This window comes from Dermacentor albipictus, chromosome 3 (assembly GCF_038994185.2).
Source record: "Dermacentor albipictus isolate Rhodes 1998 colony chromosome 3, USDA_Dalb.pri_finalv2, whole genome shotgun sequence".
Taxonomy (NCBI): Eukaryota; Metazoa; Arthropoda; class Arachnida; order Ixodida; family Ixodidae; genus Dermacentor; species Dermacentor albipictus.
In genome coordinates this window covers 27,535,887-27,550,462 of record NC_091823.1, presented here as the reverse complement: position 1 = coordinate 27,550,462, position 14,576 = coordinate 27,535,887, and the positions used below count along the sequence as shown (strand labels likewise).

Genomic DNA, 14,576 nt, shown 5'->3' with positions numbered 1-14,576 from the left:
TTGAAGCCACTTTACAAAGCTGAAAATGAGTGAAATAAAAGGCCAAGAAATTAAAAATGACACAGGCTTTCATAGGAACAGCACTCAATATATGTTAGTGGTGTTGTTCATAACAGTCAAGCTTCATTTCTTTTGTTGTGTATGCGTGTGTGAGTGTGTAAAACTAGCAAATTATATTCAGATTTATTTAGCTATATTTATGTTTTATTAACTCATTTCATTGATAATGGGTCATTGCAAAGGTTGTGGCATAACACTTTTATCAACAATATTTATGTCATAAAAAAATACAAATGAAGAATCACAAGATTGTGAAAACCTTGACAGGCCATGCAAAAAGTATGGACAAAGGAGGCACAAGTACACAGGATGGTTTTCAGCTATGAACCAAATGGCACAAACAAAAGTTTTATTGCAGCAAGATTATAGAATAATATTGAACAAAACTGGTAAAGATACGTTTGTATCTAAAAAAAATTCTAAAATATTTTTGAGATATACGGTGCTTGAGCTGATGATGTGGTGAAGTGTCTTAAAAAGTTCATCCCCGTAAACAAGTTGTATGTGATCAAATGACAGTATGTCACTGAATACTATGGCAACAGAAGTGGCAGCTCAAATAGCTGCAGGAAAGAGTTCTAGTTAAATGATAATATCCATGAATGCCTAAAAATGAACAAGGTAATCATGAGCAGTAATTCATATTGCTGGCCATATATTTTTCTTGGGTTCCAAATGACTCCGGACTGCTTATATTGAGTTCCTCTAAATGAGATTTACATTTAAACCTTAGCATTTATAATACCACTTGAAGTAAAAGTAATTCTTTCTTGCTTTGTTTATAACAGCCATGGGAAAAAAGTTAGGATGCTTAGAATTGAAAATAAATTTTAATAATATTGCACACACCAACTTCAGCCAAAGAAAGGAAATAATCCAGCTGGATGGAGCACTTGTTCCTGCCCTCTATGCTCTGCTCCAATTGCAATACCAATCAAAGCTAAATGCCACCTTGAATAATGAGACATGTTTGACATGTACAGCATGAGGCAGGGCAGCGTAGCTTGGATAAAAACAGTCTTTTACTATGCTTAATAACAGTAAGAGCAAGGGCAGACTTGCAAGTGTGGTCAACAAAGCGTGGCTTACCAACCACGCTTACAACAGCTTGTCATCACCAACGCTATGCGCTTTGTTCACTTTCAGTCAGGTCAGGCCTCCAGGCCAGCGAAAAAGTCTTGACTTGGTGGCCGAAGGTTCTCCACGGAGGACACATCCCAGAACTTGACCCGTTGGTCATGCGAGCAGCTGGCCACGAGCTGCCTATCGCGAGACACCGACAGGCTCTCAACAGGGAAGTGGCCATGCGAACCTAGCACGCCTATGCACTTGTTAGGGAGCACGCTCGCCACCCTGCAAAATAATAATAACTTCACTGTAATGTTCCTCTCGTCGATGGGGAGTGAACTAACTAGCAAAGGAACATTAGTCATCTTTGATATCAGTCAATTTCTCAAACGCACAAAGGTGACAGCAGGAAAATAAAATGCACTCATGCAGAATGGTGGGGATTCAGTTAATTTCGAAAATTATCAAAATATGCTTTCGACACAAAGCTCTTCTGTTCTCACTGATAGAACAAGCTTGCTGGACAACTGGTAACATGTACCAGCAATTATAGTGGCCTTTCTCAGCTCTTCAGACTGGTTGCTGCGATTTTACGACTCAGTGGTTCCGAGCTTCCAATTCAGAACGGGGCATTACGACATCATGTGTACAGTGAAACTTTGATACAGTTAAACCTAGATATACAGAAGTTGGTAAAATTGTCATTTTGCTTTGTTCTACTGCAATTTCTCTGTACCAAAACTTTTTATGCAAGTAAGTACATTTGCCGATGGATTTTTTTTACATGGAAGAGTTCACAAAGCTTTCACGAAGCAATGTTATAAAAAGTTAAATACTTCGTTATACTGAGAAGTTTGTTATATAGAGGTTTACTGCATAACAAACCTCATGCGTCAGACGAAAACCATTCATTATTTTGAAATACTGCCTCGAAAATGCGCAAGTTAACCTTATAACTAAATTCAACAAGAAAAATCACCTACATTTGCAAGAGGCTTATCAACAAATACATTTATACCGACTGCAAGGACTCCACACAATACGAGTGGGAATGCACATTTATGCGAAGAAGTTATCTCCACCTCTGTACTCCACTCATACAGACCTCGAGTCACTTAATACAACACAAGCGTGTGCCCGGCTGCTAGTCCAGAGGTCATAACTGTCACCAACAGCGAGACCACACGCCACAGTTCTGAGCATGTTCCATGTGCAGTAGGATGAAAAAAGGCACGATGCTGCAGGGCGCCTGTAATCATGACACGGTGATTCTTGAGTGCGCACTGATTGTCACACATGAACATCGCAGTGGTGCGTTCCTTCAGGGCAAAGACAATGCATCCTGAGCCATCATATGTGCTACATGTAAGCTCACTGATAATACAGGTGATGCCACTAAAGTGCACAGTAAGTACTTGCATGCCCGAGATCTGTGCATGCATTTCCACTACACATGGTTGCAAAAGTTACTGAAGCCTTAAAAAAATCTTAAAGGGTCCACAAATGTTTTCACTTTCCATGTGTCATTCGTTCTCTTGCTGATCAAGCTCGGCTCTTGGTGGCATTTTAAGCAAACTCACCTTTCACTGGTGTTATTTTTTCTCAATCCTTCAAGACTGTACAAAAACAAATGCGATCTCATGCCCGCAGTTCCAGTAGTGCTGATGTGTGTAGTTTCTGTTTCTGTGGGCAACCATCACTGAAGGCGATGGGGCTGGTGTGGATTTGTAAGCACAGCCGCCCAGGCTTATTTGCTGCTGTTAGTGGCGTGCCGAACTTTTGACGGCTTCATAAGTCACAAGTGTGCACAATATTTACAAACTTGTTATATTTAGGTGCTACAAGCGCAAAGAAAGCATAAAATATTGTTGCAAGGCAGAGACAAGCACGAATGTTGTTTATGCAAGGTGAATGCTGAAGGCACCAGCTGACACTAGAACATGGCAGCCAAAGCGCCGTAGCAACAACAAGACTTCTTCGTCATCCGTCTTTTGTCTGGACGCCCTGTTCTGCATCGCGACACTATACCGCCGGGGTTGGAGCGCCAACCCAGCGCAAGCGATTATGGCCCGGAATACACACATGTAGGGCTTTAAACGAGAGATATGAACAACATCAGTTCTTGACAGTATGGACGATGGGCCTGGATCTTCGGGAGCAATCTCGTACGTCACATCCGAAAGCTGTTGCAGGATTCGGTAGGGACCTGAATATCTTGACAGAAGTTTTTCCGATAGGCCCATACAATGAGGTGGTGACCACAGGAGCACGAGGGAGCCAGGTAAATACCGCACGTCCCTATGGTGCATATCGTAACGAAGCTTCTGGGCAGCCTGGGAATCGGAGAGGCGAGCCCGGGCAATCAGATGGGCCTGTGCTGCCATGGAAATCGCATCGCGGGCATAAGCGGTGTGCGACTGTGTGACTTGTGGAAGTACAGTGTTCAGGGGCAAAACGGGATCATGGCCAAATAGCAGATAAAACGGTGAGTAACTTGCAGTGTCATGGCGAGACGAATTGCACGCAAAGGTGACTATGGCAGTCCCAGTCCCAGTCCTAGTGGTCTGGAGAAATGTAGATAGCCAGCATGTTGGTAGGCATTCTGTTCAGTCACCCTGTGAGACTGTTAGTCTATGGATGGCAAGCAGTGGCTATTTGATATTCAGTAGAGCATAGAAGAGGACATCATCAATGACCTTTGACAAGAAGTAACGTCTGCTATTTGTCAGGAGCTGACGTGGAGCACCGTGGTGCAGGATGACGTTGTGTAAGAGGAAATCCGCAACGTCAGTGGCACAACTTGTAGGCAGGGCTCTCGTAATGGCAAAGTGCATGGCGTAATCAGTTGCAACTGCAACCCATTTGTTGCCCTTAGTTGAGAAAGGGAAAGCGCTAAGTAGGTTGAGTCCCTTGTGAAAGAAAGGCTCAGTAGGAATATCGATGGGTTGTAAAAGCCCAGCTGGAGCAATGGGAGTGGGCTTCCGGCGTTGGCACAGGCTGCAAGCAGTCACATACCAGCGCATAGAGCGGTAGAGGCCAGCCCAAAAGAAACGGCGCAAGCCTCGGTCAAAGGTGCAAGTAACACCGAGATGCCAAGCGATGGGCGTGTCATGGAGTTGTTGAAGCATGGTGCATTGAAAGTGCCGCGCTATTCATCGCCAATGTTGAGGAAACCCGAGATGGACATAACGCTGGTGTCAGATTCGAGGTCTGTGGTTTACAGTAGGTCAACAGGGTGGCGGGACAAGCAATCAGCATCCTGATGTAAACGGTCGGATTTGTACACTACAGAGAAAGTGTACTTGCAAGCACAATGCCCAACGCCCAAGACGCTCTGTCGGGTCTTTCATTGAGGAGAGCCAGCAGAACGCGTGGTGGTCGGTAATTACATGGAAATGGTAACCAATTAGGTACGAGCAAAACTTTGCTATCGCCCAAACCAGCGCTAGGCACTCTCACTCCATGATAGAATAGTTGCACTCAGTCATGGACAGAAGACAGCTTACATAAGCAATAACGCCCTCCTGACTACGCTGAATCATCTGTGGGCAAGAACAGCACCAATGCCATGACCACTAGCATCTGTACAGATTTCAGTGAGTGCTGAAGGGTCAAAATGGGCTAAAATTGGAGAGCTCAAGAGTATGATGAGTGCTGCGAAGGCTTCGGCCTGCCACTGTCCCCACGCGAAAGTGACGTCGTTCTTTAAAAGCTCGACGAGAGGGCGTGCAATGTCAGCAAAATTTTGAACAAAGCGATGAGAGTACGAGCATAAGCCTATGAAGCTGCAAACATCTTTAAGTGAGCAATGCACAGGAAAGTCTTGCACAGCTCGAACCTTGGCCGGGTCAGGTTGAATTCCATTGGCATATACAAGGTGCCCGAGAACAGTTATTTCACGACAACCAAAGTGACATTTCCACGAGCTGAGCTGAAGTTTCGCAGCGCTAAACACAGCAAGGACTGTCAGAAACGCCCACTGTGGGTTTCAAAAGTTGGAGCGAAAATGATTACGTCATTGAGATAACACATAGATGGTCCACTTCAAGCCTCAGAGAAGGGTGTCCATCATTCTCTCGAAAGTAGTTGGGGCATTGCAAAGCCCGAAAGGCAAGACTCTGAATTGAAAAAGTCCATCAGGCGTAATTAAAGCTGTCTTCTCGCGATCCTTCTCATCAACAGCGATCTGCCAGTAGCCCGAGCGGAGGTCAACTAATGAAAAATATTTCACCCCATGTAAACAGACAAGTGCGTCATCGATACGAGGCAATGGATATAGTACATCCTTCTTGGTGATCTTGTTCAGATAGCGATATTCAACACAAAATCTCCAGGTGTTGTCTTTTTTCTTGACAAGGACATCTGGTGAAGCCCACGGGCTAGTGGAAGGCTTGATGGTATTCTTCTTCAGCCTCTTCGCGACTTCACTTTGAATGATGCTGTGCTCTGCGGCAGACACGCGGTACGGGCGGCGATGGACGGGACTTGCGTCGCCGATGTGAACCCGGTGAGTGACTACGGCTGTCTTGCCAAGCGGGTGGTCCTCGAACAAATTGCGGTGACTAAACAGAGTGTGCGTAAGGTCTTCAGTTTGAGCTGGAGAGTGGTCTGTAGCAATCATTTTATCGACATCGTGGTAGGGTGACGAAGTCGAACGGGAACACGTGATGACAGGGCTGACAGAGGCAAAAATAGTGGGCGCGGGCGGAGATATCTCGTACTTGCAGAGGTGTCAGACTAGCCAATGTCATGTTACCGGGAAGAACATGTGCAACAGACCCAAAGTTGAGAACAGGAAGCTAAGTAGAATTATCGACAATGGTGACAACGGTACTTGGAAGTGCGACACCATGCTGTAGGATAACGTCCACAAGGGGAGAGACAATGTAGTCGCCATCAGGAACATCTCGTCGAGCGTTAAAAGGTACAGTAAGAGCGGCTTGAGGCAGCAACCGGGTGAATTCGGAAGAACACAGGGACAGATGATGTGCGTCAGAAACAAAGTAGTTGTCAGAAGGAAAGTCCATCTGCACGACACCTGTAGCACAGTCTATTAGGGCAGAATGGGTCGAAAGAAAGTCCATCCCCAAAATCAGGTCATGCGGACAGTGCTCTAGCTCAATAATTAAGACGGTGGTTTGATGGCCGGCAATCGTTATTCGTGCTGTACACATACCGACAACCGGTGGTGTACTGCTGTTGGCAACACATATTGTGCATGGTACGGCAAGCGTGAGGACCTTTCTGAGTCTTTTGCGAAGGGTGGTGCTCATTACAGACATCTGCGCACCGGTGTCAACAAGGGAATTGACTGAGACTCCATCCGCCTCAACGTCTAATACACTTCCAAAGCTAGGTAATGTGATCAGAGGATTTGCAGGCCGAGTCGTTGATGCAGCGTCATCTCCAGGAGCTGCACAGACTAGTTTTCCTCTGGCGCGAATGCAAGGGAAGAAGAACAGTGGACCTGTGGTGAACAAGACCGACGACTTAGGGGCGATGGTGACCGGCTAGTTCGGAAGGTTGGAGGCACGTTGTCGGTAATCGTAGCTGAAGGATACCCAGAGAAACAAGGAGCACCTTGATCTGGACGGTCGAATAGGAAGCTCCACCAAGGATGACCAATGACGGCGGCAATGACGAGCGATATGTTTAACACGTGCACAATTGAAACTAATCAGCCTATCATCCGGTGTTCTCCACTCGGCCGGGTTGTGACAGCAAGTTGGAACCGCTGAAAACAGGGAAGCAGTGTTTGGGCGGGGCCAGTCCCGACTGACAGCGGCACCATGAATGGGGCAGAGAGACAGGAAGCCTAAATTTGCTATCTCTTGTCTGACAACGACCTGTATAAACGAGACAGAACATCTGTTGTTTGGGCAATGCTGACGAGGAATGGCGGGAGACATTGCTTCGAGCTCACGATGAATTAACAGCATCAAATTTTCTTGTGCAGACAGAGGAGGTCCACCTGGCTGTTCCTCCGATGAAGACATCGAAGCTGTATTTGGTAGACTGTTGAACTGCTGCATAATGCGGCAACTCTTTATCAGGTCGAAATTGCAGCACTCTTTGATGATAGCATCTACCGAGTCGTAGCTCTTGCAGATAAGCAGGTTAACTACGTCATCTACTATGCCCTGCAGGATGTGGCCAATCTTGTCGGTCTCGTTCATGTCTTTGTCAACTTTACAACAGAGCGTGAGGACATCTTGAATATAATGCCACGTAAGATTTTGTTGACATTTGAGCACGAGTCGACAGCTCCTTTTCCACTGATGGCTGATGACCAAAGGGCTTTCCAAAGAGGTCTAGAAGCTTCTGTTTGCAGATGTCCTAACTCATTATGTCGTGTTCGTGGGTCTCGTACCGTGCTAGCACTTTGCCTCGGAGATAGAATATCACATTCGCTAGCATTAGCCTTGGGTCCCACCAATTACTTTCGCTGACACGTTTATACCAGGAAATCCAGTCTTCAACAACCTTACCATCGATGCCATTGAAAGTCCCTGGGTCTCGTGGCTGGGACAACACGACGGAGGTCAGAGACAGCGACACCGGAGGTGGGCAGTCGGTCATTATGGCACTTTGGCTGTCCATCATTGTGTCAGGGCTCATGCGGCGACTGCTGCGAAGATCCATATTGGTACACCGCACGTCCACCAAAATGTTGCGAGGCGGAGACAAGCACGAATGTTGTTTATGCAACACGAATGCTGAAGGCACCAGCAACAACACTTCTTCGTCATCATCTCTTGTATGCACGTCATCTTCTGCATCGTGACAATATTGTTCGTTATTTTGAAATATTCGGTGTTTTGAACTTCGTGGTACTGAAATTTTTTTCATTAATGGCATTTGATTGAAGATCTTTCAAATTCTTGTTAATGTGAAAAAAATTGTAAATCTGAAGTTTGTAGTAAAAAGATTTCACAGTAGCCCTCTAATAGAAACATGCTCTCATGTCACCAACCCGAAATTAAAAAATAACATTCTCCATACAACATTTTCAATGAGGCGACATACTCCGTGAAAGCTGTACAGCTTCAGCCATCCAGATACACAAATTGCATGTCTTCTCTGCAGTATCAGATGCTTTGCAGGCTGCCATAAGACGTAGGGCAGCTCACTATTTGAAGTCTAGGAACACCCAGCAAGAAAATGCATGAGATTTCAGTTTCTTGCCATGCTTTTAGGGAGTTTTGGATTTTGCATGCGCGAAGTTAAGGCGCACAGAATGCCGAGCTTACAAAGGAACTCCAAAGGAGTACAGAAGACTGCAAGCCAAAAGTACTGCTTTGCATATGCAAAGGTCCCTTTGGGTACTCAAACCCTGTTGCATACACAAGGTCAAAAACACCCTTTAATTTTTTTTTTTTTTGGAAGGGCAAGCCTTGGTCAGGTGGTGTACCACGTCTTGCCTCCCTTCCTTGGTTTGTGCCCAATGAACTGAAATAAGGTAATTTAGCCTTCTTGTAACAGGCCTACAAATTTCATTCCTACAAGGGTAACTGGCACAAAATACTGCACATAAAACAGATAAGGACAAGTGCTTTGCATTTGTGTCTGCCTAGCACTTCGCACTAAGCTACCCTAGTTAAATGTGAGCCCAACTAGCACAACAGTCAGTACTTCTACCAATTTAACCCTGGTGTTGCACACAGTTATGAAACTATTTTTGTATGCTCGAACTTCCAATACAAGTACACCTGTACACCTTAATCCCCCCCCCCACCCCACCCTAATAAGTCCAGCTGGTCAGCCAGCTGGCCTTCCCTTTTTCATGATAGTGAGCACCTCCAAGTGCAATACAAATGTTTTTCTTACAAGCAAAAAACTCAAGGCAATAAGAGCCGAATGGATGGGAGTTATTAAAGTATGCGAAACTTGGGAGAAAGACGGATTAAATCGGCACATATGTATAAGGCACTGCCACTAGAAAACCCTGGCTTCATTCGTAGGAGAAATGCATATTTGTATTAATTCTTATCATACGGTTACTAAATAAATATTCTTGATATTTTTGATGTGCTTGTGAATTTTCACTACCGACTTTGACTTAGTTAGGGGCATCAGACACATTTGGCTGATGAAGGAGAGGGACATAAGTTGCCAGTGCTCGCCACTGAGCAGCCCAGCCGCATATACGCCGTAACAGTTATGCTGAAGTCTGTACACAACTTCCAGCACTACTGCTCATGTGAAAACACTGAAAATTCTGCTCATTCAGCTGTCTCTTTAGTTGGAATAGCAGACAGCTGTCTTTTCCAGCAAAAAAAAGGAAAGAAACATGTAACGTAAATGCACTACTGCCCCTGCTGCCACAAGTGAAAACGTACCGAACACGACCGTCAGCAGTGCCCAAGCAGAAGAGGTCTTCAGTGATGGCAACCAGACTGTCAACAGCCTGCGAGCGGCCCAGTGGAAGCCGGTCACCCATGTTGTCCCAGCGGCCCCAGCTGAACAAGTTCACACTACCGTCGCCTGCACCGACCAGCACTTTACGGCCATGCTAAAAAAAATGAAAGGAAAGGACAGAGAGGGACCGCCATCACTATCATGCCACTATACAAGAGTACCTATCATCGCCATCACCAATGCCACTATACAAGAGTACCTATTCAACAAAGGTGTGAGTTGACAATTATGTTCTCGCATTCCAGGATAAGAACCTAATCGGGCAAACATTCCCATGTCCACATGGGACTGTAGAAATAAATAGACCAGGGACACTGCGCAAGGCGCATGTCTTGCAACACAATCAACAATCTTTTTTTATCTTGGGCATGCTTACATTTAGAACTTCCACAACTTGAAAGAAAATTCATTATGCCTAAAGCCCTCTAAATTTTTGTTATAGCCATCAGGCCTACAAACTCAAGCTACTGGGCACTAATGCAATAACTATAACTCCATTTCATATTTAGCAGGAGTGATGTGTAAGGTACACAAGTAGTGTGTGGTCATAGAAGTCTCATTCATATCTATATCATATGTGGTCATAAAAGTCTCACTGAAGAGCATTTGGAAGTGCTATTGTTTTTAACCTGCAAAGCTTTCTAGAGAATAACTACTTCATTACTAATTACTACAATAACTAATTGCAACTACAAAGTGTGGACGTAAGGCTATGTCAAATCACGTAATATTTGTGCACTTTTGTGCTTTCGGTGTGCAACATACAGTATGTTTTGGTGGTGAGCTCAAGTGGTGTACAGTACTGCTGGTCGCATGAGCATGCCACTCTTCTCCTTTAATTGCAAACAGGCTCAGATCTGTAACAATTTTTGCAGGTCATAATTATGTCATACTCTGTAACATAAAATTAAGATATTTAAAGGGCTTCTGAACCACTCCTCAGGCTTGGTGAAATAACAAAGTCCACGGACAGCATACGCTGCTGTGAACATCTCGGCCAAGTTTTGCTGTCATACATGGTGCACGGAGCTCACAAACATATTGCAAAGTCACCTTTCTCTCAAACGCTCTCTTTTCAAGAGAAGGCCCTGTCCTCACTCTCTTCTAGACGGACTCTTTCGTCATTCCCTTAGACGACTGCTACTGGCCGATAGCTGACATCAAGCTACGGCCGGCTACACAGCGTAGATACCGTGGCCGCCACGGAGTGTTACGAGTCCACTGGCTAAGCGCACTGTGGCTCGCTGAGGACAACTGCATTTGGCTTATGTTTAGCGCACCATAGGCACCAAAGGCGGAAGTCATGGCATCTATGTTAACATTCGAATGAAATTTGAAGTGTGCGCCACAGTGACCTTTAGAAGGCAGAGCGTTGCGGGCACGCCCCACTGAGCCGTAGCCTTCACAGTTCAAGGCATTTTAAAAGGAACGGGAGCACAGTGGAGGCCGTGTTTAATTGCCAATAACTCTGCTTCTGCTGAACGCATTGAAGTACTTTTTGCGGCAAAGTATTTCTGAAATAGCCTATTTTCAATTCAAATGCGTTTCTCTACTTCGGTAAAAAGTGGTTCAGGGCCCCTTAAATGTTACACCAAAATGCATGATGTACCTTTCAAGTGGTACACTATATTTCAGTTGTGAATGCAAGCAGAAAGAGAACTCACTTAATCTTTTGCAGTGCTGCCTGCTATATGTGAAACAGAGCATAGTTATTCTATAGAAAGCATAACAGATCTTCACATTAGCTCGTGACATTAGTTTTAACATTCACAGAGTTGTCATGACAGCATTCTGCTGCACAACATCAGAGATTTTGTCAATTGAACATGCAAGCGGGCAAGAAAACACTTACCTTGAGTATGGCCAGAGAGAGAAACTCATCCTCGAAGGGTTCCGACTGCAATTGGAGAGCACGCTGCCTTAGATTGAAGGCTGTCAGAGTCCCATCCCCGCTGCATGATCACCACATAAGAGACTCAGGGCCAATCCACCACCCAAGAATGCTTTATGAACCCAAAGCATTAGTTTCTTTACACCAGCGCCTATTTACAACTTTCACATGGTCTCATCTATGATGTTCTTTGCTGTCCTTACCAACCCCTCTCCTGTTCCATCATGCCCCAGCTATATGTGCAAAGAAGCCTTGGTTGACTTTCCTTGTTAACACAACAAAAGGCCTGTCTAAACAGCTTTACTTCCAAAAGACAATAGTAGCTCTAGAACAGTCACTTCTTTCTTGCTATCAAATGCTTTCTAACATTAGTTCTGCCACACTCAAGGTAAAGAAGAACGAGCAAAATTTAAACAAACTATTCTCGAGGCATGAGTTAAAAAAAAAAAGCGATACAAGACACTTCACGTGATGTGCCAGAAATGGAAACAGTTCTTGCTGCACAAGTTTGAAGAGTGGAGCTTAATGAAGCACTGTTAAACACTTCCAATGAAAATGACACACCACAGAAGAATAAATCTGACGTGTCAAACAAAAAAGACACAGAATGACAGGTAACGAAGGAACACAATAGGTGAGTGAAGCACAGTGGCATGTCACACTGTACGACGCCTGTTCTCAAATGCGCTGCTAAAGAGAAGTTATAGCTCCCAAAATGTATCTGCGCTGATTCTCCTCTGGCATACAAGAACGGAGAAATGGCCAGTGGTGCACCTGCTGTTAGACTTACTGGACACCTCCGGTTTCCTAAGCCAGTGGCAGCGTGGCATGGTGCTATTTGCTCCAGTTGTGTTCAAGCAGTACATGCCCAAATTGTCCATAAAACAGTGCTTTCTTGGTTTTAGTTGATCTGTGAAATCTTCTTCAACTGAATGACATTTTTCTAGCAGTTCGACAGTGATTTGTGCTTAAAACTAAAGTTCGGAAGCAGGACATAACAAAAACGACAATGAGGTGTCTTCAAGGCAGATTTGTGTAAATATCACGCCGTTAATGAGACTAGAAACACTAACTCATTCAATCTGCCAAACTGCCTCTGCATTTCTCCATTGGAAGGGGATTGGTTATTAGCTATGAAAATGGTGGCCAGATTTGTCTTTCTTGAAACACTTCCATCAAGCATGTCATTCCCAAAGGCTATCTAGCTCTCACAGACAGCTGGATGATAAATCCTGGGCATGCTCCTATGATGAAAGACCGGGTGATAGACAAATACCTGCACTCATTAGGTATGTGTTGTGACCGATAGCTAGAAAAGTATTAACACTTCAATAAAGAAAGCTACATTCGCAATATGATGTTTAATAAAGTGTCGCCCCAGAGTGATGTTTCCTGTTATTGATTTGCTTGTTATCAGTAAGAAGTGGTCACTAGATCCTCCACAGTGTAGCCCAGAAATATGCTTGGACTGCCTTCTGTTTTAAACAGAGTTGCAGTGGTACGCTGCGCATTGTTGTTATCATGCCAATATTAAGCGATGAGTTGACCCACAGAGTGGTATCCAGGAAATTCATCTGCAGCTGTGCGTGTCTTTGCACATCTGAGTTGCGTGGCATACCCTTCTATGGCTTCTGGGATAAGAAGCGCACTTGGAGTCCATGCATGATGCCAAATCTTGGCGCCATGACACTTACAAAATGTTTTGCGGCTTCTCTGTTAGGGTAGGAAACATGTGCAGCTGCGTCGTGAAAGCAGGAAGACTACATTTGGAAAAGGCTAAAGTGCAAAACACAAGAACACAAGGAAGAGAATACCAAAAGGACAAGCACTTCCTTGTGGTCCTATGTTTTGCACTTCAAAGCTTTTCCTAATATGCTTCATTACATGGCCCAAAAGAATATATACTATTCTAAACCAATTTAGCTTAGTTTAGCATTTCTCTTTAGCGTCCATATTCCTCAGGTAATGTTCAAGAATGCATTGCTCTCCCTGGTAGTAGATTGTGGCATTCTTGGGAGAGTTAGATACTAAAGAGGATGATTTTCTTTTTGTTTGCTTCAACATAGAATTTTGAGGTTGAATAACTTTTGGTGGCATAAGCAAACATTTGCAGTTCTTTCTACATTGAACACAGGACCACACGAAATATCCTTAAATGCAGAATTATTTACAGGAAAAAAAAAGAAAGTAAGAGGTTAAGGTTAACCTTCACAAAAAGCTCCCTGAAAATGTAAAGTTTAGGCATCTGCGTGAACTGACCTGGTGGCCAGCAGTACCCTGTGGTTGTCACCTGTGGCCAAGTCACTGATGAAGTCATCACTCTCCCGGCATTCCATGACAGCAGTGTTGTGCCGGCGGTCCCACACCTGAAGAGATAGTCACATGACCGTGTATAGACCTTCACATATCTACAAACACAGAGGCACTACACAGCCATCAGCACACTTCTCTAGAGCACTCAAACTCTGTGGTTTGGGCTGCACTGGCACCATCTACCAATAATGCTTGGTTCTAGATAGCTTGCACCTGAATGTGCTGCCACACTGATGAAAGTGCCATAATCTTTTTTTGTCTTGCTGGTTACCAAGGCTTTAAAGGATCATTGAAATGGTTAGGACAATTTTTGTAGATGCGGAGGTTACAGCTATAGTAAAACATTCGCACCACAATTTAGGAGAAGCGTCTTATGTTAAGAAAGCTATGAGCGATTGCAAGTTACCTTCCTTCCTAGCCATGTTTTTTCGCCTCAACTTGTTTACCGAGCGATCAGGGCTAAGCTCCACCTTCCCTGGTTCTGCGTGATTATGTAGCATCGTGTCATCTACTTCCGATGTCTTGGAGCCAGCGTGGAAAACCTCTCCAACCTGTCTGCTAGCCACGTGGCTGTCAATATCCAGCAAGAGCTATCCAAGGAGCATGCATTGCGAGCGTTCTATCAGAGCACTGAGCGTGTCCAGCATTCCAGTAAATGAAGGTGAGCTGGGAGTTTTGACAAATGGGCAAAGGCGTAAATGTGAGCAGCCGAAGGGACCTAGCAGTGGCCTGCATGGTGCAGCTACCTAGTGGTGCAGAGCTTAACCCAGCAAAACACAGAGCTAATATTGCTGTAACCAAGTGTAAAACATTTTACTGCTAAAGC

General features: G+C 44.7%; 1 protein-coding gene across 2 annotated transcripts in view; it reads right to left on the bottom strand.

Annotated features, from left to right (window-relative positions):
• Nucleotides 1–1,064: 1,064 nt before the first annotated feature.
• Nucleotides 1,065–14,576, bottom strand: part of LOC135921688 (WD repeat-containing protein 55-like) — a 16,794-nt gene continuing 3,282 nt past the window's right edge. For both annotated transcript variants that reach the window (XM_070535313.1, XM_065455988.1), the window contains exons 4-7: nt 13,697–13,803; nt 11,399–11,498; nt 9,468–9,640; nt 1,065–1,413 (exon numbers count right to left, since the gene is read on the bottom strand). In XM_070535313.1, coding sequence (XP_070391414.1) covers nt 1,212–1,413; nt 9,468–9,640; nt 11,399–11,498; nt 13,697–13,803 — 582 coding nt within the window. In that variant the 3' untranslated portion in view covers nt 1,065–1,211. The remainder of the gene's footprint in view (nt 1,414–9,467; nt 9,641–11,398; nt 11,499–13,696; nt 13,804–14,576) is intronic.